General features: G+C 47.7%; 1 protein-coding gene across 3 annotated transcripts in view; it reads left to right on the top strand.

Annotated features, from left to right (window-relative positions):
* The first annotated feature begins 3,331 nt into the window (after positions 1-3,331).
* The window catches only part of GAD1 (glutamate decarboxylase 1), a 37,166-nt gene continuing 12,511 nt past the window's right edge, over positions 3,332-27,986 (top strand). The window contains exons 1-9 of one of the 3 annotated variants that reach the window (XM_068543924.1): positions 3,332-3,437; positions 6,815-6,877; positions 12,495-12,653; positions 13,978-14,220; positions 18,813-18,903; positions 25,719-25,831; positions 26,979-27,094; positions 27,175-27,254; positions 27,478-27,532. In XM_068543924.1, coding sequence (XP_068400025.1) covers positions 3,356-3,437; positions 6,815-6,877; positions 12,495-12,653; positions 13,978-14,220; positions 18,813-18,903; positions 25,719-25,831; positions 26,979-27,094; positions 27,175-27,254; positions 27,478-27,532 — 1,002 coding nt within the window. In that variant the 5' untranslated portion in view covers positions 3,332-3,355. Of the gene's footprint in view, positions 3,438-6,343; positions 6,444-6,814; positions 6,878-12,494; positions 12,654-13,977; positions 14,221-18,812; positions 18,904-24,117; positions 24,155-25,718; positions 25,832-26,978; positions 27,095-27,174; positions 27,255-27,477; positions 27,533-27,986 lie in introns of those variants that run through there. The other 2 variants (XM_068543923.1, XM_068543926.1) reach the window with 2 other exon arrangements.

Genomic DNA, 27,986 nt, shown 5'->3' with positions numbered 1-27,986 from the left:
GCCCGCCGTTCGGGATGCTTTTCCGTCCTTAAAAAGTGCCCGAGTTCTTACTGTAAGATGGAAGAGAGGGCAACAGTATTTCCTTTAGTATCAAGGGCAACGCGGTTATTTCAAACCTCACAACGAGATCCCTCTTACTAATCGAACTCCATCTTCTCAGGGCGGAATCTTCGATCTCCCTTATGGAATATTCAGTGCTTTGTAAGATTTTCGGCATTCCCACTGTGTCATGGTGAAAGGCAATAAGACATTCAGAGAGAAGGGACGGGACTCCGGTGGGCCAGCAAGGCCGCAGACGTGTCCATATATAACCCCTGCCTGCTGCACCGCAACAGGGAAAGGGAAAAAAAAAAAAAAAATCACTGTGAAAACGAGTAAAGGAATCACTGGTTACACGGTGTCACCCAGACCCAAAGACCAACTTTGTTTTGCCCTCAAGAAAAAGAAACTGAGGTAGAGGAAAGAGGAGAACATAAATTAGAGACGAGGGTGCCTGAGGGATGGCTTGAAAAGGCCAGAGAATAAACAGCCCCGCCAGCCCCTCTAGTTGTTGGCTCTGGCGCACGAGGAAAGACCCGGCCAATATAGGGCCTCTCGGTCTCTGGCCGCCTAGCGCCATCTGGTGGAAATTTTTCCGTGAACGTCTTTTTACCGTGAGGGGCTTTCCGAACGAGGCAGTTCGTTAAATACGTTTAAATATTGCAAAAGGAGAATCCTTAAAAGTCATGAAATCGAAGGGGGAGTGGAGGGGAGTGGGCCTAGGCAGAGAGGGTCGGTCCGCTCCCCCCACCCCACCCCCAGGACACCTCTATGCTCGGGTTCCCCTTGTGTGTGGAGCGGCACTCGTGCGTGTTATTAACCTTCAGATATGATCAATCAGGAGGACTCCTTTCCCCATCACCAAGGGAACCAAAGCTAGGAGGGAGCGCACAGTGGGTTGGAAATCGGACCCTTTTCTCTGCGGAGGCAGTGGGTAGCTGTGCTCAGATGAAGTACTTGGGGAGGCTCCGAGCTGGACGAGGAAACTGAAGTGAAAAGGAGATGGAGTCCTCTAGGGTCTGAGTGTTCCCCCCTCGTCTCTGCCTCCTTTGCTTTCACGACAATCCTGGCTCAGTAGAGAGCCAGCAAGGACACGACCCATAACGTGGTTTCGCTCAAGGAGGCATCTTGGGGTCGTAGAGCTGGAGGAACCGCGGCGAAAGCAATTGAGGCAAAGCCACTGCTCTTGTCTTCTCGAAGATATGGTAGTGAAGGAGAAGAAAGGGAGGGAGAAGCGCTCAGCGAGGCAGAATTCTTCATAGAAATTCTCTCTTGCCTCGCCTTACCCGACACTCTGCCTATTTCAAAAAATAGAGCGTGTTGAGTACGGTCTGGATTACTCATAGGACTCTTTTTCTTTCTTTCGCTTTCTTTCTTGCTTGCTTGCTTGCTTTCTTTCTCTTCCTTTTTTTTTTTTTTTTTCCGGGCGCAAACCCGTGATCTGGATTTATAATCGCCCTATAAAGCTCCAGAGGCGGTCAGGCACCTGCAAGGAGCCCCACCGCTCTGCCGAGCTGCCCCCGCAAGCAGCGGCCTCGTGATTCCCCTGCTGAGCCGGTCCCCGCCTCCCCACTCCGCCTCCGCCTCCCCCGAAGCCAAGAAGCCGCCTCTTCGGATTGCTCTCTTCTCTTCCTGGAGCTCCCGTGCGGGACGGTGCTAGCGAAAGAGAGGCGGCAGCTGGAGGTGACGCCGGGCAGATTACGCCTGTGGCAGAGCCGGGCCGAGCCGGGCGGATTGCTGGGCGCTAAGCAGAAGAGCGACTGGAGCGCCCGGCTTGCTGTCTCCCAACCTAGGTGGGTAAGCGCGCGGCCGCCCGTACCTTCCCAGTGCCCAGCCGCGACTGTTAGCTGGGTCCTCTTCACCCGCGGTTTCTTGACCAACCCCCACCCCAGTGTCTGCCATCTGCCTTCCCGAGCCGAGTGCGTCCCGCCCGCCCCAGTCCTGGCTCTCCGTTCCTGCGCGGCGCAGAGACCTCAGCCTTCGCAATCATCCTATCGCCATCAGCGAGATTCATGCCCCGGGGACGCACAGAGGCTGAGGCTCGCGCAGAAGTGGAGCGAGAGCGATTTTCCCCTCCGCTCCCCGGCTGCGTGCGCTGGTCTTGGGCTCCTGGCCAGCAGCAGCCGAAGGCGCGACTCAGAGCGGTAACCTGTTACTTCCCCAGAAGACCCGGCCTCCCCACTGCCTGCTCTGCTGTGCGAGAGCGCGCGGGGAGCTAGATGCGGAGTCCTATGCAGGGTGTGGAGGACGTGGCCGGCGGGCGCTACTCTGCAGGCTCTTAGATGTACCCAGATTTGCCCGTACTCTCTGTCCCCTGGCCTTCGGAAGCCATCGCACCAGCGCCGAGCGCGGAGCAGGGGCGCCGCGCACCTATCCTTGTCTGCCGCCTCCCGCGCGCTGGGCGCAAGTTCGTTTCCCCGGTGACATTCCCCTTTCTTGCCTCTCTCACCCTCTCCGGGTCTGTACAGCGAGAAATCCGGGTACCTCAGAGAGTTGGATGGAGAGGAAATACAGAAACAAGAATGGAACCCCGTTCTTGCCTTCGAGATGACTCAAAGCGGGTGGGGCAAGAGGGAGACAAGCGAGGTTCCGACTCGCTGCTTTCTGGCTGTCTGGAGTACAAGGTGACTGTATTTCTTCCCCAGCCAAGTCCGAGGGAGAACGTAAAGACACGGACCCTTTTTTCCCTGTCACCTTGTCTCACCAAAGTCCCCGGTCCCCGGAGCAGTTAGCCTCCTTCTTTCCAGGGAATCAGCCAGACACAACAAGGGGAACCAGACACCGAACCAGACGTGCCCGCCCTGTGCGCCCTCCTCCCCCCCACACCCGCCTGCCCGCCCGCCCGCCGGCTGCTGAGAGCCCAATAGTGCTTGTCGCGGCTAGGCTGGAAAACCGCGCACTGAGCCTCCCTAGCCCTCCTAGCCCAGTACCCCGCACACGCGCGACCTGCCCTGGCCTTGTGCTCCTCTAGTCTCAGCGCTGCGCTCCAGGTCGCCCCGCCGCGCCGCCAGACTGGAGAGCCGCCCAGGGCTACGTTGCGGGCGCCCGACTCCCCAGCTCGCGCGCACGTCTCTTCCTCCCCCCCGTCCCCAGCCCGGCGCACCCCGACCCAGCCCGCTGGCTGCCGTTCCTCTAGCCTCTCTCTCCCGAGCCCGGACTTAAGCGGGAGCGTCCGCGCCCCCGACCGCTCAATCGCCTCCCGCGCGCCGGACCCCTGAATCCCTCCCCATACAGATCTCGCTTCTCTTTGCAGCCTGTTCCTAAGCCCGGCCGGCCGAGGACCCCGGACAGCAGAGGACCGGGGACAACCGAGCAGATGGCGTCTTCGACCCCTTCTTCGTCCGCAACCTCCTCGAACGCGGGAGCGGACCCCAATACTACCAACCTGCGCCCCACAAGTAGGTCCTGCTCCAGTTTCCTATCAAATGGACTGCGGGGAAGATGGGGGCGCTGGGACGTGAGGAGGCTGCGCTGGCGGAAAGGGAAGGGGGAGCGCAGAGATGATGGAGGCTAGAAAGAAATGGGGCCCTGACCCAGGTCCCGACCAAAGGTCGTTCGACTGCCAGGGATGCTAGGCGATTCCAGGGCGCTAAGGGAGTGGGAACCACGCAGGGTCGGAGCGGCGGCGATCCTTGGAGGCTTCGCTGCGGGGGAAGGACGCGCGGCGAGAGTGTTGTTTTTGTTGTGTTGTGTGTGGTTTCTTTGCTAGGTGGGACGACGGGGGTCAGCGCAAGGGGCGGTGTGAGGAGCTGGGAGCCTCAGCGGGAGTAGAGAGTTTCCTGTCTTCGGCTTTCGTTGAGCCGAGATCTGACCCTCCCCCCCTCCTTTACTCCTGCGTTGTGCTCGAAGTCTATAATCAGCGGAAATTTCGACGTTAATTGCAGCTTTTAGAAAACTCGGGGTCCCTAATTGCTCCAAATTTGCGTCGAGCTATTGACGAGTGAGGAAGAAGCCAGGGGCGAGAAGGGAGCATAAAATGGTTTGAGATTAAGCCTCGACATTTTAGACAATTAATTACATTTCAGAGACAAAAAAAAAAAAAAAAAAAGCGGGCAGCATCCTGAGTGGCAAGAAGTGGGGAACCAGGAGGAGTCCAGAAGGTTTGCCAGGGCGGGAGGAGAGAGCAGCTCTCTCTTTTCTCCCGGGCAGGAGACCTGTCAGCAAAGAACACCTCTCTAAGAGAGAGGAAGAAAAGGGGAACCAGATAAAAGCGGGTGGGGAGATGTATGCTTCCCCACCCCTAGCTCCGTGCGACTCCTCAACCCATTTCCAGAATCTGTCTTTAATTCGGATGGATTTCCAACATCTTTGTAGAGGCGTGGAGATGAGGGAATTGTTTTCCTTTTTCCACTTTGGATTGAAATGCGCTCCCTCCAAATCCATGAGCTCCAGATAGTAACGGCCCCAGAATTTCTATATAAAAGGGCTTAGGGATGGCATTGTGGTTAGAAGGAGGGTTCATTGCTTCGCTTTTATAGCACTTTCTATAAGCTTGAGAAAACATCAACTGTTCCCATCAACGAAGGCTGGCGCGGGGCGGGGGGGGGTATCGGGTAAGCCCTCTATCCAACCCCTAGGTGCTGCCCTTGGCTTCCCGGCTGGAGGCCTTCTCTTAAATTCTTAGGCGACGTTCCAGTTCCCTTTGCAGCTCCCTCTCCCCGCCCCCGAGGCAAGCTACAATTACCCACACAACAAAGAGGGGCTCAGGAGAGCCGCCAGCCTTGGTGGCGCGAGAGCCGGGCACTGGCTACCAGAGCTGGTCGGAACAGGCCAAGAGAAACGGGAGGCCTGCGCGCCTTTGTCTGTTGCTCTGGCCCTGATGGATTTCTTTTCCAGTTCTCTCCACATTTCCTGCCCCTTTCTTTGCTGTCTGGCAGGGGTGGGCGGCCGTTGCGTTCACCCACCCTCGAGTCCTGCACCCCTACTGCGCCCCTACTTCCCAGAGGCAACCAGCAGCGGAGCTCATGTGCCCACCGCGGGTCCCAGACCGAGCAGAGGAGCTGACCCGAGTTCGCTCATGGCCGGGCGCGCCCGGAATTCGCCAGGGCGGAGGGAAGATAGCCGAGAACTGGGCCCAGGAAGAGCCTGCAGCACCTGTCCTGAGAACGCCGCCGCCGGCCCCGACAGCCCAGCCGCCGTGAGCATTCTAGGCTGTGTGCGCACGCCTGGCTCTCTACCCATCCTTGCCCTCCCTTGCAGACACATCCTCGCCCGCCCAGCTGGCTCTGCTTCTCTGCCCCTCCAGGGTCTCCTGGGAGGTGGCATTGCTCAATTCGCACAACCTTACTCGACCTCTTGCTCCAGCGACGCCTCCTTGTTCTCAGCCACTCGGTCTTCCTTACTCTGGCTACGGCAAAGGATCTCTCTCACTTCCTCTTCCCATCTCTCTTTCCCTTTCTTTCACTGCAATCCCCAACTCTAAAAGGCAGTGCAATGGGTCTGAACTCCAATGCCACAGCTGAGTGACCTTGGAAAACTCTCCTAGCCTCTCTGAGCTTCAGTGTTTTTATTTGTAAAAGTGAGTCTTAGATTAACACTCCTCTTGCTTCATAGGGTTATGAGGATTAGGTGAGATGGCGTTTAAAATGAAAGCACTCTATCGGATGAAAATAGCTCTATACCTGCCAGGCATTTTTGTTAGGGTTTAGCTTTCGCACCGATTTACTACTGTCTGTTGCAGGAACTCCATCTGTGACACGCTCTCTCATTGACATCGGGCTAGTTCTTCTCCCCTCTGGGGCTCTGTTGTGCCTCGGGTTTAATGGATGTCACTCTCCTTATCGCAGCAAACACTCGCGCCCGGCTGAAGGCACCGGCCCGGATGGGGTGGGGGATGGGAGTGATTGGAGGCGCCTTGCTCTGAGGAATCCGAGGGGAATTTCAGGCTAGGCCCACTACACCCGCTCGCATGCAGGCTCTGCAGGCACCCCCGTGCTTCTGGCTGGAAGTTGAACCCCGAGGGCAGGATAGACACTGAGGAGTCTGAGAACACTGCAGCGCCTGAATCCGCGATTCAGACCTAGAGAAAAAGTGTCTGATTCCCTTCGCCTTCGCCTGCTCCAGATCCGAGACGTCCGAGGGAAGGGTTAATGAGGGGCAGGTTGGGAAGAGGGGGCAGGGGATGAGGACCCGAGGCGCACTATTGTCTTGCCGACTCCCCGGTCCCACTGAAGAGCAGCCATGCGAGCCCGATCATCTAGTCAAATACTATTTTTCACCCAATTAATTCCTGAACTCTTCCGCGACCCCATTTCATGCCAGTTTATTTTAAGCTGCCACTCGGCTGGAGACCCGCCAAGAGACTATGAGACGTGTTGGTCCCAGATGTCTCTGTGTTCCCTTTCCCAGCCGCTGTGGTTGCCCTTCGAGTCTGCGGGGCGGAGACCAAGGGACTGGGCCTGCGGGTGGGTGTTGGGCAACTCGAGGAGCCGGGCCTGGCCCTTTGCACCTGCAGTCAGCCCTGTCCCACTCCGACCCCGCCTTGGCGGCTACCCCATCGTAGTCGCTGGGAGGCCGGGCGGGGCGCTGGGTGCGTGGCCTCTCAGAGACACTGTTCTGTACCTGAGGTCGGAGCAGGAAGGGAGTGTGGTGGGGTCTCGGGGGGCACGAGTCTCCCCGTCGGCCCAAAGATCTGGCTCTTAGCTCCTTTCGGGAAAGAGCTTTTTAATGAGGCGCACTGGCGAAGACCTGCCCCTGCCCTCCCCAGAAAACCTTTGCCCTCGACCGGGTGCCGGACTGTCCGAGCCTCACTGATCGCACGTCTCTTGGTTTCTAGCGTATGACACCTGGTGCGGCGTGGCCCATGGATGCACCAGAAAACTGGGGCTGAAGATCTGTGGTAAGTGAAAGGGCCGGCTGGGGCCCCAAAGGGCTGCGAGGCGAGCGGGCTTTGCGGGTTTGGGAGAGTGGGACGTACGCGGAAGGGAATCCTGGCTCTTGGGTCTGTTTTCTAGTGTGTACAGCCCCTACTCCCGGCAGTGACGCTCCTCTACTGGCCTTGACCTTCCTCTGCCCTCTCCTGACGTGCCCCCGAGGGACCTTTTCCGATGGGGGGTCCTGGGCTACTTGAGACTTCGGGGCTCCCCTAGCTGGGCGCGAGCACAGCGCCCCCGCGCGACAGCCCCGCTCATCTTGCCCGGCGCTTTGGCTGTTCTGACCCATGCGCTCGGCCTACGCGACGCGAAGGCGGCATAAAAAGGTCCGGGTTTACTGGAGAGCAGGCCCAAGGGAAGACATCCGCCTTAGACGGTAGCTGGCGCGTCGTATTCCTTCCCTCTCCACCATCGCGCGTTGAAAGTGGCTTCCTCGGCTGTATATTTTTGCCCTAGATGTCAAAACGGATTCAGGTTTCATTCTTTGAGGCCTTGGAGGCCAAGAGAAAGGATTGCCTGCAGCCCTCGGTGGCCTGCCTGGAGGAGGTGCGGGCGGTGCAAGCTAGAGGGTTTGCGGAGCTTGCCCTTGAATGAGAGGAGGGAAGGGAAAGGGGGCAGAGGGGGCGTGGGGCCGCAAGACGGAAAGGGGGTATCGGGCACGATTTGCTAGAGAGGAAGGAAAATAGATCTGGGAGCTGGACGGGAGAAAGAACTGCTCTCCGGAGACGTAAGGATCTAAAATGAAAACGCCCAAGGGGTGTAATTTTTTTTTTTTTTTTTAAGGAAAAAGGGAGATTTGTTCGAAGGGACACAGCTGAGTGGCTCCGGCTGAACAATGAGAACTTGCTTTCCTTGCTACATTTCACCGTCTAAAATTTCTAGCCTTATCGGGCCGGAAAATACGGACGTCCCGGGTTAGGGGGTGGAGAGGCGGGGTAAGATTAACGTGGGGTTTATTAAAAGGCCATCCGTCAGCTGCTGCGCGCTGGAGATAGTGGCGGCGCAGGCGTAGGCACGCCCGCCCAGCCCCCGGAGAGCCCGAGAGTGGGCCGGCGAGCCGGTGGTCTCCGGGCCTGATCTTCCCAGCTGTCCTGCATCCCGGGGCCCCAGGGAGGCGAGAGTTTGTGGCCGGAGCGAGAGGAGTTACTTAGCAGCTTTTGGGAGTCACCCTCCCTTCCCCGCCTTGCGGCGCGGCGCCCTCCCTGCGTTTCTGGGGCTCTGTCCCCTTGATCCCAGAAGCAGCTTTACGGTGAGGAAGGGTTGCTCGACTCCAGGACCTAGCCGTTTTGCAGGGAAAGCCCAGCCCTGCGGCGGGGAGGCCCCGGGGTTTGGCCCTCTCCCCAGCACGCGAGGCCCGCGGCGCGAGGCCTGGGCAGCGTCCCCGCGCGGGGGCAGCTGGCGGCAGCCGAGCTTTGTTCTATAAATAGCCCCCTTCCCCCCCGCCGCCATTCCCGGCTTAATGGCCCGTTTCGCGCCAGGTCCCTTCGGCCGCCGCGGCGCTCGGCTTCAGCAGCCGTCATTGTCAGGCAGCCGGGCAAGCAGAACTGAGGGAGCCCTGGGCGCCCACACGGTCTTGGACAGGGTGGGGGAGGCTTGGGGTGAGTGCTGCTTTCCTCGCGGTCCTAGGCCTGCCTAGACAGCGACCTTCATCCATCCCCATCCCCGCTTCCCGGCCTCGGCCCTGGGCGGTGCCCCCTGCCGCCCCGACTGCAGACCCTCAGGGTCTGGGGAGAAGAGAAGGTCTAAACGCCGCTTTGGGGACACACCCGAAGTGACCCGAAAAGGTAAAGGGGCAGGAGCATCCCTGGGTCCCGGAATAGATGTCCAGGCACAGGGGTACGGGAATTGGGGAATAGAGGTTTGCATCAGCTTCCCCTGAGGGAGAGCTCTTGGGCGTTTGGGGGCTACCATCCTCAGAGAGTTTCTTCTCTGTTTTTACCCACCTCCCCAACATTAATTTCAGGAAAGTTGAAACCCCTGTGACAGGAGAGGGCTGGTAGTGTGTTGAGGGGCAATTGCCTTCTGCTAGTACGCATGCTTTGGGGGCCACAGGTTAGGAGGATTTACAATAGGTTTGATTCTGAAAGGAAACAAAACAACGGGAGGATTTGTTTTCCATACTTTGCGCCAACTCTGGCTTTCCATTTTAGTCTAGTTACCGGAGGCAAAGTGCAGTCTTTGGTTTTGACTTGAATCCACAGGACCCCTCCCCTCCTCCACACACAGATTCCCCCACTCCCTTCATCCCAGACCTTCACGGGCTTGAAAGGTGCCCTCTTGACCTGACACTCTCGAGGTTGGTTTGACCTTTCACCTTAAGAGAGTTGAGGGACTAATGGTGATCTTCTCACTTCCAGATCCATTGCCCTTGCCAAGATTCCACCCCCTCTCCTACCCCCTCTCCTGGATCCCCGCCCCCCCACCCCCCAGGAAGACAAAGCTGCAAGGAAGGCCCCTGGTCTCACCAGTGGAACCCTTAGCTCCGGAGGCAGAATCCCGTGGGAAGGCAGTCAGCCAGAAGAAACCCAGGGTCTTGCCTTGCCAAGAGGTAGAGAGCCGGGTGGCTACAGGCATGATAGCATGACCTAAATAGAAGGAGATGCAGGGAGCCCTAAGTTCTGGCTCTGGGCTCTGATCACTTCCCAGTGTGTCCTTGGGCCTCCATCACTTCTGTATTCAGAGGTCCCAGACTGGCTGCCAGTTACAGCCCCTGAGCTGTTTTATTTAGCCCATGCAGTGCGTGTGTTTGTGTGTGTGTTTAATTTTGTGTCAGTCACCAACTTTTAAACATACATTTCAAATATTCTGTATTTATTATGGCTTCTCTTGAAATTAAAAAAAAAGAAGTTTGAGGTGGGGGAGAGATCTGGCAGGGTACTTATAGCCCAGAAAAATCAGGAAAAGAGCCCCTTCCTCTAGGGAGGTGCAACTCCATGCTACAGCTTGGTAAGAGAGAGCAAGGGGGTTGGGCTTCAGGCCTCACTTGCCCCCTTGGCCAGGTGCCCTTATGCCAGGCTCAGTTTGAAACCCCACTTGGAAACAACCAGCTTGACCCAGGTGTTCTAGTTCCTCACACCTCCCCCCTCTCACGGGGCTGATCAGGCCTTTGAGTTTGGGGGCAGCTGTGAGGACCAGCAGCAGGATCGCCCTCGGCTCATAGATGGAAGCTAGCCAGGGTGCTACGACCGGTCCAAAGCTTACCGCAGCTTCGGCTCCCCTCCGCTTGCCTCTGTGCCTCTTAAGAATGTTCAGCTAAGTTACCTTAAACTAGGTCCTTATAGCTGAGGTATAGAGCAAAAGGGAGTACAGTCTGCTCTAGTCTCAGGGACCTCTGTTTCCAGGATGCCTTGCTAGCCAGGGAGGTCATCAAAGCACTGACCTCAATGTCATCCACCACCTCATTATCCTTGGAGAAGCATACGAACTTCCAGAGCCTCTCAGAGCCCAGAGAGGCCCGGGTCCTTGACCTTGTTTTTGAGGCTCCCAATATTTTAGAAAACAAATACCTTCCAAAAAAGTGATATTCCAAAAATAATATCCATTAAGTGTTTATATTAGCAAATTAATGGTTTTTAACACAAATTATAATGCAGTATAAGTGTGCTTTGCATAGGATAATGATAAGATGTATAGAAAACACTAATTCCTTGTGCACGCCAGGAAGTGTGGTCCAGGAATGAGATGCAGGTTTAAAGTTGTGTCGTTAATTGTCATCTTTCATTCCTATCAGGACACCTCTGGGAATGCCTGTGAGAAGAACTCCTTTGGAGATAATATCCAAAGCCCAAATGCAGGTCCTAGGTCCTTTTCCACCTAGGAAAGGAGCTGCTAAGGGGTTTCAAGGCAGAGACTTTCCCAGGGAGTGAGTCAGAACCAACCAGAGGTCAGAGACCCAAAGAACGGGAGTTCAGCTAGGCAGGACCTCACCTCCATTAGGGCACTTGGTCTTCTCAGCCTGCTTGAAACAAATTCCACTGCTGCCTGTTCTGGGTGTAGGGGGCCAGTCTCACTCAGGAGCCAGGTGGTCCTGCATCCCTCTGGCAAATGAGTGCTAGCTTCTCATTTTGGACTCTGGGGATTTGGAGGAGGAGTTCAGAAAGTAGGAGCAGAGGTGAAGGGGAGGATACACCCCCCCCATCTTTATATCCAAGTGTGGAGCTCTATTATAGTGTATTTCCCCCCTTCTGATGTCCTTTAGAGCTTTAGTGATAAGTTTTAAAGGTGCTGGGAACAATGAAAGGCCTGGTGCCTCTGCCTTCCTATTCTTCCCTCCAAAAATAGACCCTGCTTCTGTGTGTGGGAGGATTCTAATCACTGCAGCCTTCCCCCTGCATCCCTCCTTCCTCCACCCCTCACCACTGAATTGCAGCCCTGGGGACGTAAAGCTGAATTCCCCAGATTAACTTGCCTGTCATCGAACCTCCCGGGACTTTCCTCCAAGCCTGCCTTGTGACGTATGTGACTCCCCAAGGATCTTGGTATCTACAAATACAGCTTTGGGGTCACCAAGAAGCTTAGAACTTTCTTCCTCTTTTCAGGGTGTTGCATTTCGGACTAAGATTGAGGCTGAATTGGAGGAGATGCTGAGGGAAGGAGCGGGTCTGCAGGTCCCGAGCCCCAGAAGGGACAGGTGGAGGTACTGAGAGAGGAAATGTGCTCCTGGTTGGCAGAGCCTCAGCCCTTTCAGCTCAGCCTGCTTCTGGGTTTGCCACTGGTAGCGTTTGCACTGCTCACCTCAGGCGGGAGAGATTTCCACTCCTTCTGAGGGGCAGGGGGGAGGTGTTTTGACTCCCACCCTGGGCTCAGAGTTCATCTCTGTGGAGTTTTTGGATGGCTTTCTAGCTTTATTACATTGTTGGTCACCATCTGCCAATCTGCAAGCTCCTGGACAAGAGGGGATCTGTCTCATTTATCTTTATCTGTCCCTGGTCCTAAATGCTTAGTAAAGTCCTTTTCCACAAGAGGTGCTCAGTAAGTATTTACGGAATTAAATGTCACCACACATAAAATTTTAGGCTTTCTTGTCTCTTTCTCCAATACCTTTATTTAAGGAGAGGGGGTGGTACAGGGAAAGCTGCCATTCAGTTCTGGGTCAGAAAAATTAAACTTACATTCAACCCTGGTAGCATTTACCTGGTGTCCAAGGAAAGCATCTTCCCCAGTCCTCAGTGCTGGTCCTCACCCCCTCCTCCCTCTGGTCGCACAGCCCGTAAACCCAGAGCTGGCAGCATCCTCTCCGTTTGTGTCTCTTCCCTTAAAACCCCATCCTGGGGCTGGTTACTGGAGTGGAAGCTGTCCAGTTGACTTAATTCTGCGTTCACTGTCATGTTCGCAGAGGAGAATGGGCTTCACTTACTGTTTTTCTCTCTTGCATGACTGGGTCTGTGCCACTGATGACACTTGGCACTGCCCCCTCCCCGCCTGGAGGCGAGCAGTGCCAGAGCCCTTATACATAAAACAGACACTCAGCTTCTATTCAGGAAAAGCGAGAACCCTGCTTGGAGAGTCGACCTGGGCCAGCAGCTGACCCTCCGAGGCTGGGAGTTTGGTGCCCTTCCTCTGACCCAGCTTCTTGTGCTACAGGCTTCTTGCAAAGGACCAACAGCCTGGAAGAGAAGAGCAGGCTTGTGAGCGCCTTCAAGGAGAGGCAGTCCTCCAAGAATCTGCTTTCCTGTGAAAACAGCGACAGGGATGGCCGCTTCCAGCGCACAGAGACCGACTTCTCCAACCTGTTTGCTCGAGGTAGTCCCCACCCCCCCAGCCCTAGTGCTATCCAGTAGGTTGCTTATTGGAGTTTCTTTACTTTTTCCTGAAATCTTGCTTCTTTTACAAAAAAAGTCATTATTCTCTCTGAACCATCATGAAACTGCTTTCCCAACATTTGAATATAATATACTCCCTCCTTCCCTATTGCCCAGGTCTCCATCATTTGAAAGCTGGATGAGGACAATCAGTAAAACAGCCAACTCTAAAGATACTTGCAGGGACAAATACACAGTCATAGAATCTCAGAATCCAAAGAAATCTTTCATATAAGAAAATCCAGCTATTCCCTCCATAGCATTTATCCTCCAAGGGTGGTGCCCACAGCAACAAAATCACCCTGTGGGAAGCTGTGTAGCTGGGCCTCATGACCAAGTGCTGTCCTGAAGGTCATTTTCCTTTTGAAGATCTTTCACTCATTACCGCTGCCCCTACAACAAGGGTCTCAGGAGGTGCTTTCCCAGTCTTTCCCGACCAGCTCAAAGGTAAACCCACCCCCCTCCCCCTTCCGTGAACTCCCCACAAGCCATGGAGGCCAAACCAGAACAGTAAACAAGATTCACTAAACCTTGGAGAGATAATCCAAAGAATAGACACAGAGCATCATATACAGCCAGTCTGTTCTTGAGCTATGGCTGACAACTTCAGTTGGGGCCCCCTACAGCTATCCGCCCTGGCTATCCCCCAGCCTGACTCTGCCTAACAGAGGCCGGAACCCAGAGTCACCTTCTGGCATCCCAGAGGCCAAGCCCTAAAAGGTAAGGTCAAGAGAGAGGCAGGAGTTCCCTCTCCCACCTTCCAGTTCTAGTTTTCTGTCTAAGGACAACATAAAGAACCATCCTCTTCGGTGTGACCTCAGCCTCTACCCACAGAAGCCTCACCCGCCACCAGCAACAGATCAAGCACATCATAACACCAAACCGAAAGCCCAGTGTCTGAGCCAGATGTACAGAGACACACCTGGTACTAGGGGAGCAAGACAGACGCCCCATCTGTCACACGCCTGACAGGTGCCCAAATGGATAACTGCAGGGGCAGGCTGCTCGTGGCTTCTCAAAGCGTTTCATTTATGAGCAGCCTAACTATCAGAAACTCTGTGAACCCCCAGAGAATATATGCAGCGCTTCTGTGTATACACTGATGTACATTGTTCTGGGGAGATGGTACATCAGATTCTCAATGCATGCATATCCTGGAAGAAAGTCAGTCCTATAAAGATACGCATATTAGGGATTTCTAAGCTGACTGAGGAAATCCAGATACGAGTCAGGTGATAACCACTCATGGGCTTCCCCCCAACCAGATCTGCTTCCGGCTAAGAACGGGGAGGAGCAAACTGTGCAGTTCCTGCTGGAGGTGGTAGACATACTCCTCAACTACGTCCGCAAGACATTCGATCGCTCCACCAAGGTGCTGGACTTCCACCACCCCCACCAGCTGCTGGAAGGCATGGAGGGCTTCAACCTGGAACTCTCTGACCACCCTGAGTCCCTGGAGCAGATCCTGGTCGACTGCAGAGACACCCTGAAATATGGCGTCCGCACAGGTAAGGATGAGAGCCAGGTTGACACGCAGTGGCAACCTTGCCCTGCGTCAGACCTTTGCCGATTGCCAGGATGTCAAAGTCATGTTGAAGGAGAAACACAAACCCGGGTGAAGGAAGGCAGCAAAGCGCTCCATGACCTCAGAACCACCAGACGCAGTGACAAAATCCCATCATTATTTATTGTTGTAAAAATAGATTTAAAAGATACAGATACACGGTGCTATGTCAAGTTCTGTATAAAGAGTTTTAATTCTTGGTTTGAGGCTATTCACAACCTAAAGAGAGCAGAATGATCCATTCTCTACTTCTTTTCTCGCTTCCATTTTCACGCCTACTTCATTCTGATAAATCCAACCCTTGCCTGTCCCTGAAACTGGGGAGAATTGGGCCCATTTCCTTTTCTTTCTGTACTAGTTTCCTAGGGCTGCCACAACAGATGACCACAAACTGGGTGACTTAAGACAACAGAAATTTATTATCTCACAGTTCTGGAGGCTAAAAGTTCAAAATCAAGGTGTCTGCAGGGCCATGCTCTCTCTGAAGACTCTTGGGAAGGAGCCATCCTGGCCTCTTCCAGCTTCTGATGGTTGTGGGAATTCCTTGGCATTCCTTGGCTTGTAGATGCATCCCTCCAATCTTTGCCTTCATCTTCACATGACATTTTCCAAGAGTCTGTGTCCAGGTTTCTCTCTTCTTTGGACTACCCCAATCCAGTATGGCCTCATCTTAACTTGTTTACATCCACAAAGACCCTATTTCCAAATAAAGTCACAGGAATCAGGGGTTAACACTTGAACAATCTCTTACAGGACACAGTTCAACCCACCACACCCTCTATTTGCTAGGCCCAAAAGCCACACACTTACACACCCTTTGCATTCTACTCCATCCTCTGGAGTTCAGGTATCCTGAGGCACCAAATCCTATCTCCAACAGGGAGCCCTGGAGGACGCCCTCTTGCCTCCTGTCTATGTTATAGGAACTCTCTCTACTCAGCAATCCTGGCCAGGTGGTTACTCTCCAGTTGCCTCAAGTTCAAGGACTTTTGGGATCTCTGTCTGGCTCTTTCTAAGCCTAGGAATCAAGCAGTGGTTTCTTCCCCCTACCGTCTTTCCCCACTGTAGCCTGGCTCTCCTGAGCTCTTGGACAGACTGATGTACAGGAATTGGCAGTCCATAGCATGGTTGTCCCCACAGAGGAGCCCCTGAGCCCATGACTGGTAGCCTCTTGTTCTTTTTTCTTTCTCTCTCTCTCCTTTATTATCCTGCTCACTCTTCCTAGTCATTTGAAGATATGACTGGGGAGGGTGTTGTAATAGGACTGAGTAAGACTATTGGATGTCAAAAACAAGGGTTATAATGAAATAATGAGGCTGGCCAAAGAGGCATTTTTAAGTAATGAATCCCAAACAGCTTTTGAAGTCTGCCAACACCACTGGTATAGGTGTAGCTTCCTTGAATAACTGCAAGATGGACAAGACTCAACTATATTACAAAGTCTGTGTTTGCTTTTTAAAGAAAAGCATGCTCATCCATTTAGTTACATCTCACCTTGGTCTGATGGCTAATCTGTTCCTGGTGGAGATCAAGTTGTTATTTGGCTAGGAAGAAAAACAGAGTCAGAATTCTCCGTGTATGTTTTAGCTTGACTAGCTTTGGTCCACTATTTTTATTTTATCAGTTCACGCCACAAACACTTTATCAGAGAGATGAGACCACCTACGTTTATCATGAAAGCTCAGAATAGTTTTGCCCCTCAAAGAAAAATACATGGATTTGTCATAATAGCAACTCATATCGCCTACAAAACTGAAGTAGCACGTGGTCAGAGAAGCATGGACTCCTACTAGAGTCGAGTGTGTGAATCCAATTAGATACTTAGCCTGGAGCCATTCATCCCTGTTCTTCAGAGCAGCTTCTAGAAGCAGATATTTGCATTTGTAGAGTTCACAGTCTTCAGGCAATGTGAAACCTGCATTACAGGGTGTTGACCCTGGCAAAGTGTACTGTTGCTTTCATGGGAAAACACATTTCCTAGTTGCTGGTCTGTAGTTTAGATGTAGTTACTGGAGCAATAGAGTAAACCCACAGGTATTCTGCAGTGGAAGTGGAAGATAGTTTTTAAGAGTATTAATGCACAGCCAGAATAATGAATAGGGTTTTAGAATGAAAACATACTGATCTGGGAAGCGTCTGTGGAGGAATGATGATGGCCTTTGGAAATTTCCCTACAGATTAACAAAGACTTCTGAAAAAGGAACCAATGTATATACATTCTCCAAGAACTGAGAGAAACGCTAGTCAGCCCTCAGTCACAGTAGACATGCTGACTTCCTTAGTTTTCCTTTTTTGAACTTTTTATCATGGAAATTTTAAACTTATACAAAAATAAAATAATGTAATGAACCCTGTATACCCAACACCCAGCTTCATCTATTAGCAGCTCTTGCCAGTGTAGTTTCACCTGACACCCCACCCACTCCCCTCTCTTCTATACTATATGGAAGCAAATCTCCAGCATAATATTATTTCATTCATAAATATTTTTTATCCTCAAGGACTCTTAAAAAAAACCACATTATCATTGGTACATCCACAAAAATTTATAATTTTTTAATATCACATATTCAGTCAGTGTTCAAATTTCCAATTGTCTCATGAATGTCATAAGTGTTTTATTTTGTTACAGTTTGAGTCAAGATCCACATAAGTCCTCCACATTGCAATTGCTTAATATGTCTCTTAATCAATAGATTTCTTCCTCCATCTCTTTTTTTTTTTGAAGCTTATTTGTTCAAAAATTTTACTTTAAAAAATTACTGTTTCTTTCTCTCCAACCTGACTCTAAGCCGTGTGCTGCTCAGTACCACGTCTATCATCTGTTAGTATTTTTGTTGACTATAGACAGTTGAAATTGAAATTTAAACTAGGTCATTTTGTTTCTTGATAGCAATTCTGGTATGAGATTTTGGCTTCATTAAGCTATAGCCATAAGAGGAAAGTAAGGTTTGGGGGGACTTTGTGTCCTTTTATATTTTAATAGACCGTGAGATACTGTTTCGCTTTTGTTTGAGGGTTATTTGTGTCAGTCTGTCTGTCTGTCCGTGTCCATCTTTTGTCTCTGCTATGCGATGTGATTTTGATACATTGTCAAATGGTGTGATTGCATTTATGTATCATTCAATCTTGTCTTAAAATGAAATGTTTGTTGTTAAAAGTTTTCAAATGGGTATTGTGTGTGTGTGCGTATATGTATATATATATATATATATGTATATACATATTTATATTTAAATGGACTTCAACAAAATTAGTTATGTTGTAGGAGATCTCATAGATTTTGTTGGCACTGAGCCGAGTAGAGCAAAATGGACCAGTTTAAGCTATTTAGAGTAATCTACATGAATGTCTGAAATCTGGCCTTGAATTTACACTAAGCTTACTGTTTATGCTTCTTTTATTCTTTCTAAAGATCAGTATTATTTTTCGAGGACTCTTGAGGTGCAGGGATCGGTATATTCTGCTATTAGAAGTCCTAGTCTAGATGTTCTGAATGAGTCCTTATTACAGGGAGGGAAGGATAGACTTCCTCAGAGAGGGGACTTAGACCAGGAACATTCCAACATTAGCTCTCTGACAGTTATTTCAGAGGCAAAAGCAATTTCCGCTGGAAACACAGCAGTCAGCACATCTTTCTAACACCAGTTCTCTGTCACACACCCCTAGATAATCTATTGCGTTGACTCCTTCGTGACAGCCAAGCCAAGCCTGCTCTATGGGGTTGAGTTTTTCTGTGAACGCCAAGTTGGCCAAAATTTGGCAGTAATCCTGAATTTGCTGAGAACAAAGCCTGATAAAGCATAGAGTGGGTTGAAAAGGACTTTTGAGTTACATAATAATAAAAATTATTCTATCAACAACTCAATGAGTGAATGAGGCTGTGTCTGCCCCTGTTTCACAGAGCAGATGCCAGGTCATCTCAGCAATACATCTAGTTTAACAGTCGCCTGACTATATGTGGGCAAAACACTCCAATGCTTGACATCGTATTTGACTGACACAGAGGCCCAGAGAGTGATGTCATGCCTCGGCATCAGCCTCAGAGCTGGCACTTACCCTGGGCTTGGTTTGGTTCACAGAGCCACTGACCCCTTCTGAGTCCTGCAGCCTCTCCTCCTCCATCAGCATACGTTGATTTGGGGAATAAAAGCATGAGGTGTTAAATTAAAAATTGAAATATTTATGGAGAAAAACAGGACCACCACATCCGGATTTGTATTTTAAAAAGTACAACAGAGGAGCTCATCTGGAAATCAACGATACTGGACAGATTACTTGTTTTATGACCTTGGATTTTTTTAAATTTAAAAGCATAATGCTTTAGAAACATGTAAGTTTGGGAGACATCTTCAATGTTAAAGGTTGGTATAGGGTGGGTCAATGTGCCCTTCCTTCAGTATTCTTGGGCAACCCTATTAGACCGTTGGGATAGAGGTCCCATCACTGTGGCCTAGTGGAGTGGACCTTTTGATTTGAAGACAGCTTGAAAAATCTGGATTTGCCTTGATGCTTGTCTGTTACTTACCTCTTTAGGTCATCCTCGATTTTTCAACCAGCTCTCCACTGGATTGGATATCATTGGTTTAGCCGGCGAATGGCTGACATCAACTGCCAATACCAACATGTAAGTCCCACATATTATTTTCATGTAAGCAAACATGATGTCTGAGTATGGCTTGTTGTATTAAGAGTCCAATTCCAATGGTTCTTTAATAATTTTATTACAGTTTGCCCTAGTCATCTTTTCTCTTAAAATCTTTTAGGTTTATCACAGCTCTGAGTTAATGATAGATACTTGATAAACTATTTTTTAATTGAATAATGCAGTTTAATAAGAGCATGGTCATAAGAAGTAATAACTCTAGCTTTCAAAGTTTAGTGTGAAACTTCATGTTAAAAGACTCCATATTTCTTAATGATATATTTAAAGAGATCATGTTCTGGGGTATAATCTTGGTCCATTTTCCCACCCAAGCATATTGCTCCTTATCATTTAGGTCATATTTTCTTCATAACTAAAGGGGCCATAAAGCCACAAACCAATTTGATCAGCCTATTGTTCAACTAAAAATTCTAAAACAATTCATGTAGTGATATTCCTTTGAAAGGAATTATATATCCCTTTCAAAATAACTGATTGTTTTTCTGAATGTGAAATTTTTTTCATACTTGAGTAGGCAAAGCCTTTGTTTGTTTCTAAGTTCTTGTAAATTTATTTGAAACTGTCTCTAAGGTCCTGGCGGTAGGAGGGTTGTGTGTGCAAGTGATACCTGGGTAGTCTTCTGGTAATCACCCCACAGTTTCTTCTACACACATGTGCCATCTTTGGGGACAAGGACAGGTTACAAGTTGATGGAGGGGTATCATAACCTACTAAGTACTGCCTTTTCTTTCAACGCTAAGATAATGTTTTACCACTCCCTCTGTATCCAGACAGTGGTACCACATTCTATGAAAGTATCCAGAGGGAAATAATAAAACAAGGTTATCGCAGTAAGTTAAAAATAACTGCATAAGAATTATGTAGTTTAGTCACTGTGGAAAGATTTGGAAAATAACCGTACGCTTTTTAAGTTCGTGGTAGATTTGAAAAATGAATTTAGGTGAAAGGGTGGTATTATTTAAAATGAGAAATTCCATTTGACGTCAAGATAGAATGTAAGTTATTAAAGTTCAAGGTATTCTATTTTTCTTAAACTACTACCAGCCACAGAGCCTGAAAGGGCATTTTAAACTTATATATTGATTTGTGTGTGTTCCAAAGCTGTTTAATGCTGTGACTCAAAATACTTAACTACATTCAGAAAAGTTTCTATTAATTAAGGCCTCCTGCTTTGTTTGCTAATTTAAAACAACAACAGCATTTAAAAAGCAAATGTGACAAGTGAAACCATTAGTGCTAAAAGGCATAAAAGATTAAATTGATTGAAAAGTCAAATGGTTTTCCTGCTCCCTACTTGCAAGTCAAGGTTAACGTCACAGAACGTTCATGTTGGATCACTGAGGCTCTGAAGGGCTGGGAGGAATTCAGGTCAAAGATACAATCACCTGTATGATCTCCTCAACAAAAATCTCCCCTTTGCAGTCTTTATGTTTATGGTTTGTGAGATAAAAATATATCAGCAAGCACAGATATCATAATATATTAATTATAACTTGAAAAAAGACAGTAATGTTTAACTGAAACATCTCACACTAAGGAATGATTTTAATTAGAAAGTACAGCTTTAAAAAAAAAAACTTAACTATTTAGAAAATAAATGGGAAAAATAAAGGTACATACCCATTAAGGCCCAAGTACCCTTATTAATATAGGCACCAAATTCACCCAGTGTCTTTAAGTGTGTATTCTGTAGGCCTCTCAGCTGTGATTTCCTAATATATATAGCTCAGTCTCAAGGTAAATGAAAGGAATTCACCCCGTTGAACCATTTATGACCACATATTCTCCTGAAAGTCTTTTCTTTAACCAGGGAAATCTCGCAAATTCTTTTTTTTTTTTTTTTGTATGTGTTCATAAAATGAAAGTCCCTTACTCTTGCCTTACCTCAGCTCAGCCATGAAACGCTAAAATATTGTCCAACCATCTGAGGTCAAGGCCAGTGCAACTGAATGGCACATAGTAATTGCAGCTGTACTGAACAGTGGATATTTATAAAATATGATCCAATTCCAACAGATCGATAGCAAAGGTTATTTAAAATACTGAAATAGTTTCTGTCAGTTCTAGAGACAAGGCATTGTCTGAAGAAGTAATAACTATTATCTAGAAATTGTTCTAAGCCGGTTCCCCTGGAAGATCATGAAATGTGGCAGCGCTGTCAGGAGCTTGTGCAGAAATTTGCTCCCTTGTGACAATTCCTTCTCCAGCTGGGAACAGTGTTCAAAATAAGGCTGGGGAAGAATGGCAAAAGGATCTTTTTTGGTAGAGTAGGATTTAATTAGTGATACACTCATTTTTTTGACCTGTACTTCATTGCATTTGGATGGCACTGGTAATAGAGAATAATAACTACATTCCTCAGTATACTCTCTCTAAAAGAACTATCCAATATCTTAATCCAAGTGGCAAAGTGTAAGGTATCTGATGGTTAGAATAGAAGGAACATTTATGCCCATGCTTTCACACCTGCCTGTGCATTCAGCTTTGAGATATATTCTTCCAAGCTAAGATCCAAAGAAAACGTCACCAGTGTGTAGCTGGCCATGGCATGTACAGCTCTTTTCTTCCAAAACACGGCCACCGAGCAGGTGTAAACAACAGCCTGCCCTCAAGCACCTGACGTTAATACATAATCCTAGTGGCAAGATCTATCACAGCCCTTTGTTATGAGGTTATGATTTCAAGTATCTAGCACTTTATTTTCATAGAAATTACACAGGAGAAATTTTCTATGGGGGTTATCAGTCATTTTATACTAGTAGGCAGGTTGTTACAGAGGAACCTGCAGTAAGTAGTTCTCATTTGTCATAGAAAAGCAGCTGTGATGTAAAGGACATGGAATTCCAGCTTGGAAACATCCTACATGTGAGATCTTGAAACAACTCACTGAATTTCTCTGAACCACAGTTTCTTCTTCAGAAAAATGAAGAATAATTGTATCCACCTTACATAGTGGTTCTGAAGACTAAAAAAGACACCAGTCTTAAGTGCCCAGTGTATACAAGGTACAAAGCACACACCCAGGAAAGGCAGCCAACCCACAGGTCACTGTTGCCATTTGCAACCCCTCCCTTCAACTTCCCAGCTCTTTTGTTTCTGTCATCATTTCTGGACACCAAAGGGGCTCACTAAACTCCCCCTCAGGTGTGTTATCTTTTAAGGTAAAGATGGGCCACCCACCACATCCATAAGGAGGATAAAATCTAAGAGGAGTGTCAAGTTAGAGGATCAACATAGAAAATTATTTCTTCCTCTCATTAAAGAAGTTCCTGGTTTGGCAGTCACCAGGGATGCAGGATCCTTGTGCCTTCCTGGTTCATATTGAGGCATGTGGCTCTCATCTTCAAAGTTACTTCATGGTGCAAGCTAGCTGCTGGAGTTCCAGCCATCATTTCTGTGTTCCAGATCTCAGGAAGGAGTGCAGGTGGAGGGAGGAAGGAGGAAGGAAGGAAAGAAAGAAAAGAGGGAAGAAGGAAGGGCAAAAGGGAAACACACTCTTTCCTTCTAAGAAACCTTCTCAGAAGCTCCACAAGACATTTCTCCTAGCATCTCTTTAGCTAGAACTTAATCCAATGGCCACACCTAGGGAGGCTAGAAAATACAGTCTTTGATCTGGATGAATTGCAACTCCAAATAAAATTGAATGAAGGAAGGGAAATTTTGGTACTGGTTAGCAACCAGCAGGTTCTGCCATCAGAGAAAATCAGCTTAACAATCAATTTGCCTCGGTTAATCCCACTGGGAAAGTGAGTTGAACTACTAAAACAGGGCTGACTCACTACCCTACTCAGAATATAAAAACTCTCCTTTAGTGTCACTCCCTGAATGTCACAATCATACTGTTTTTAAACCCTTACTTTCAATCCCACGTTCTTATGCTTCAACGTAGAGCTTTTAGCAGGTTTAGTTTCTTATCCTCCGATTCTGAAATGTCATCTTGTACTCTGACTTTAGCATCAAACCAGTTTCTTCTGAATCCATATTTGACCTTTGATCTCTTGACTTTGTCCACTTTCATCTGTCATTTACGGAAGGGGTACCAAACCTGGAGTCCCAGGTGCAAGAGGAGACTCTCCTACAAGGGTATACAAAATGATGTGCATATCCTCATTTTCTTCCTGGAGAGAGGGACCATAGCTTTCCTGGGAGTCCCAAAGGTGTCTGCGATCTCAATTAAGTTAAGAACCACTGCTCTAGGGTGAACTTCAAGGTCTTCTCTAAGGCTTTGGGTGCAGGCAGACTCCCAGTTGTAAACACGGCCCAGGATGAGAAGGCAAGTTCAGAGGAAGTGTCAGGAACAGGGGCACCATGTCAGCCCATGTGACAGGCCTGGCTGAGGATCAAAAGCCGTGGGGCAATCTACCAGCTTCCAGGAGAGGATGTCAGGACTAAGGTCACGAATCAGAATAAGCTTGGTGTTAGCTGTGGGGTAACTGGTCCTTCAGACCCAGGCAGCAACTGTCAAATAGGATGCAGCTAAGGCCAAGATGCTGGATTCATCCTAGTAAGCTTCCTCCTCAAGGTTGGGAATTGTGTCTTATGACATCTTTGTCTCCTCAGTACGTAAAAAGCTACTTGGCAGAAAAATAGTCATTCATTAAATATTTGTTGAACAGAACTGAAAGAAAGTTTTCAGAATCAGGAACCTGGCATAAATAAGGAACCTGAGATAGATGAGATCAGATAATCTCACGATCAAACTCTCTAGACTCTTCCTTCTGATCCTGAGAGTAATGGCCATATTCCTGGTAAGAAGACTAATTCATGCAAACCTGGGGCCTAAATTGATTCAAATCCTGAAGTGGACCAACCCTCTGGCCTTCAACCCCATCCTTTCTCCCTTCCCCATGTGGTTCCTGCACTGACTTGACTCTGGTCCAGCTTTCATCCAATCCTTGATAAGGTTCTGATATTATGGTGTATGATTCCATTGGTTCCTTGCCTTACTCTAGAGAGCCTTCTCATTTGGTACTGTGAGACTTAAACACACACACTGCCGCCAGTACCTCTTCACCATGCAAACATTTTTGCCATTCCAACATTTCCAACAATCAGTGGCACTGTTGATAACGCATTTGTTCAAGAATGGTTAGAACCACATCATGAGTTTGCCCCTTGGTACACTCAGCAGCACAGGCTAAACCAGGAATCCTTCTCTTCTTCTTCCTTTATCAGGCCATCAGACATGAGGGAGTGTTGGTTGCTACGGTGATGGGGCTCAGAGCAGAACCAAAGCATGATTGTGACCTCCAGAGGTGATGGTAACTGAACACATGATTTCCAAGGGTCTTCCTCCTAAATTTCAAGGGTCCTCCCAAGGAAAATGGACATATTCTTTTTGCAAACAAAATTCTTCTACCAAGAGATATACCCTGAGGATCCTTCAGGATCTTTTTGTCCTCTTTTACCACCATGTGATTAATTTGATTACTTTATTTTTCTCCATGATTAAAATTTAGTACCTTCACCTGGGTCTTTGTACAACAATTGTTATCTCATCCTTGCAAATAGCTTTTCTAAATCATGAAGCCAGCAAAAATTCCCATTAATTCTCAGCATTGGCATTCAGCCTAAACACCCTAACCAGGGATGAAGTCTCCCCTTATCACTTGGCTGAGTCAATCTAGGAATCTCCCTTCGGTGAGCATTGTCTGAGCCGAGCCCACAAACTCTAATGCTTAAGAAGGCCAAGCAAAAAGAAGAAAGACAAAGAGTCTCACAGTCAGTAAATACCTTTTTGTTTTCTGGTTTAATTTTCTGTAGATGGACCTTCTTTGATTTCTCTTAAGCCCTATGCCTTGGTACCATGATTTTGTTTCAATGATTAGTCACCAGACTGTACTTCTGTTTTGAACAGCTTTGAGAAGAGCATAGCTTGCTACTTTTAAGTCAGTTAGTTAGAAGACAAAGCTAACCTACCAGAATATCTTGATGCCCACAGTTAGCTGTGTATGCCAGTTGACATTCTTCTTGTTTTTTTGTAATTGGTAATTAGAAAATCATCACTTATAATTATTCTTGACAGATATCGACTTCAGAGAATTATAGAAGCATTGCTATCCTTAGGGATTATCAGTAGAAAAACCATGTAGATAATTATATTGAGATCTTTAAAACCTAGGTCAATACTTCCAATTATCTTCATGGTTAGCTTTCAGATATTTACATTGTTTTTAAAAGATAGACTTTTTGGGAATTCCCTGATGGTCCTGTGGTTAGGAGTCCGCGCTTTCACTGCCGAGGGCGCGGGTTCAATCCCTGGTCGGGGAACTAAGATCCTGCAAGCCACCTACCTCGGCCAAAAAAAATTTAAAAATAGACTTTGGCTCTGGGTTTCATAAATTCTACAGGTGTGAAGTTGGCAATCAGTTTTTTTAAAATGTTGCAAACCATTTATATAGAATTTAGAATACATTTTTTCAATTAGCATTTGCATCATCCTATATAATCTTAGAGGTGAAAGGGACCCAGAAAAGTCATTTTCTCTCCTTCTATTTCTCTGGGTGGACCACACCTAAGACATTCCATTGAGATGAAAGTCTATTTTGTTGGTGAAGAATCACAGAGCAGGTACTTCCACCACCTCTCTTGGTAACCCAGGCTGGTTTCTGACATTTTATGATTGATGACAGTGCATTTCCAGGAAATTAATTGTTTTAGTGGTTTTAAACATCTTTTATTCGAACCCAAGTACAAATACTAAACCGGTTATCTGTGTTCCCCAAATAAGTGGTTTGACTTCTTTATTTTCATTCTTTTTCTCACCACCTTTACAGGTTTACATATGAAATTGCACCAGTGTTTGTCCTCATGGAGCAAATAACACTTAAGAAGATGAGAGAGATAGTTGGATGGTCAAGTAAAGATGGTGATGGGATATTTTCTCCTGGTAGGTTTCTGTTCTCTTTCCCCGACTCTCCTCAAGGTTTGCAGTATGGATCCTTGGGATCCGTGAGAACACTAAACACAAAGTGAGTTTGTAGAAGAATAACAATTTTTTCAATAGTCCTGCCTTCTTACCTTTGTCAGAGTGAAGGCTAGCAAGAATGCTACATTCTATGTGTACTAACCAACAAAGGCTGTGCCTAAACCTGTACAAACTGACAAAGGCTGTGTCTAAATCATGCTAAACAGCTCTGGTCTGTCAATAGCAGTTTGATTAAGCTGGGGATCAGAGAATCAAGATTATCAGTGGACAGATCAATTTTGGCCAAAATAGTATATCTACTTTAAATCTCTAGTTCAATATAGATACAATAAGAATCTTTAAAACAAGGACAGATAATCTTGTAGAAAGGAGGGAGTTTGGAGTGGTGCCAGAGACAGTGTGATTGTGTACAAAGGGAAGAGAAAAAATAAAAATTGCAATTGTTCAGGCAATTGAATCAGTCCATGAATTTGCCTGTTTGTCAGGTAACTGATGCAAACATGATTCGTTTGTGTTGGCCAGACGTACCTGGTTACCTCAGTTCTCCTTTCATCTTGATTTAAGTAAACATGAGTTTGGTTTTATTTTAATACACTTGGAGTTCTTCTAAATGACTCAATAACTCAGTTGGGCTGTTCTTTGAGGAGAGTATCCAGGCAATGTCGCTGTTTCCTTCCATAGGCTCTATTACTCTCTCTTTCTCTGTCTTTCTGACTCAGAGAAAAGATTCATCTTTGTTCAGTAAATAGATTGAGCAGAAAATGGAAGCAGGAGGGTTGTAACTCACCTATCTCTTTGCAGCCGCTGCTTCTGCCACCCCTTATATTCCTGTCTAGGCTTCAAGGTGGGACAGGCACCAGAGTACGTGAATCACCTCCAGCCAAATTGCCTAAATGGCTTTGGTAATAAGTGTGATTATTTATATTTCCAGGGCAAAGGGGCCAGAGGGAAGCCCTGGCAATAAGGAAGCCAGCAAAACCTATCATGCATGATATTGTCCTTCCCCTTTCTGACCTCCCTAGTCTCTTGAGACAACACGTCAGCCTTTGTTGTTAGAAACAGTATTGAGGGAGTCCCAACAGCTCCCAATGTGTCTGCTTGCCGATAGGGGGAGCCATATCCAACATGTACAGCATCATGGCTGCTCGCTACAAGTACTTCCCGGAAGTTAAGACAAAGGGCATGGCGGCCGTACCCAAGCTGGTCCTCTTCACCTCAGAACACGTGAGTTGGGTGCTCTTGCTCATGCATTGTGGTGTTTTCCAAGGGACTGTCTAACATCTAACCTCCAGCCTCTGTTGCAGAGTCACTATTCCATAAAGAAAGCTGGGGCTGCACTTGGCTTTGGAACCGACAATGTGATTTTGATAAAGTGCAATGAAAGGTAGGCAGGGGAGAGTGAATATTAGGTTCTTGATGTATTAAATGTGCTCATCTGTTAAATTTGTTTTATTGTGCTTAAGGACTGACTCAGTACAGTGTGCCAAGCTGCTAATGGTCTGTTGAAAATATCTGATTAAATTACTTTCTGCTGCTGCTGAAGTTTTTTCCATGTGCAATCTCACTGATTGTTCATTTTCATTTCTCTCCTTTTACAATAATTACAGGGGGAAGATAATTCCAGCTGATTTAGAGGCAAAAATTCTTGAAGCCAAGCAAAAGGTATGTACTCTATGGTGCATTTAAACTCTGGTGAATATAGATTTTTTAAAATACCTTCTTTCTGCCCTAGACAATAAAAGTGTTTGATAATATAAGAGATAATTTTATTGTGTTTCTAAAATTCTTTTCTCAGATGTTTGCTTATTTTCAACTTGTGTGTTGACATGGCTTTAAAGCTGTGTCTACACAATATCAATTTTTTTTGAAAAGTGGAAAATTCAGTGATTAAACCACTTGTTCTGTCTTCACTGTGCCAAATGACTAGTTTGATGTACCTCAATAAATCCACTATCCGCGTCTCATGAAGATGCAGCCTAACTGAGGTTTTCACTTGCTACTTGTTAGGTATAATCTCATTTTAACAAATATCATTTAAGGTTAGGATTCTATTTAGCAAATTGCTTGCATGCCCTGGCAGTTGGCCCATAATACTTGGTGAATCCAGCCTCAATAA

This window comes from Eschrichtius robustus, chromosome 5 (assembly GCF_028021215.1).
Source record: "Eschrichtius robustus isolate mEscRob2 chromosome 5, mEscRob2.pri, whole genome shotgun sequence".
Classification (NCBI taxonomy): Eukaryota; Metazoa; Chordata; class Mammalia; order Artiodactyla; family Eschrichtiidae; genus Eschrichtius; species Eschrichtius robustus.
The sequence above is the reverse complement of the archived record's forward strand: the minus strand, read 5'-3'. Positions and strand labels throughout refer to the sequence as shown.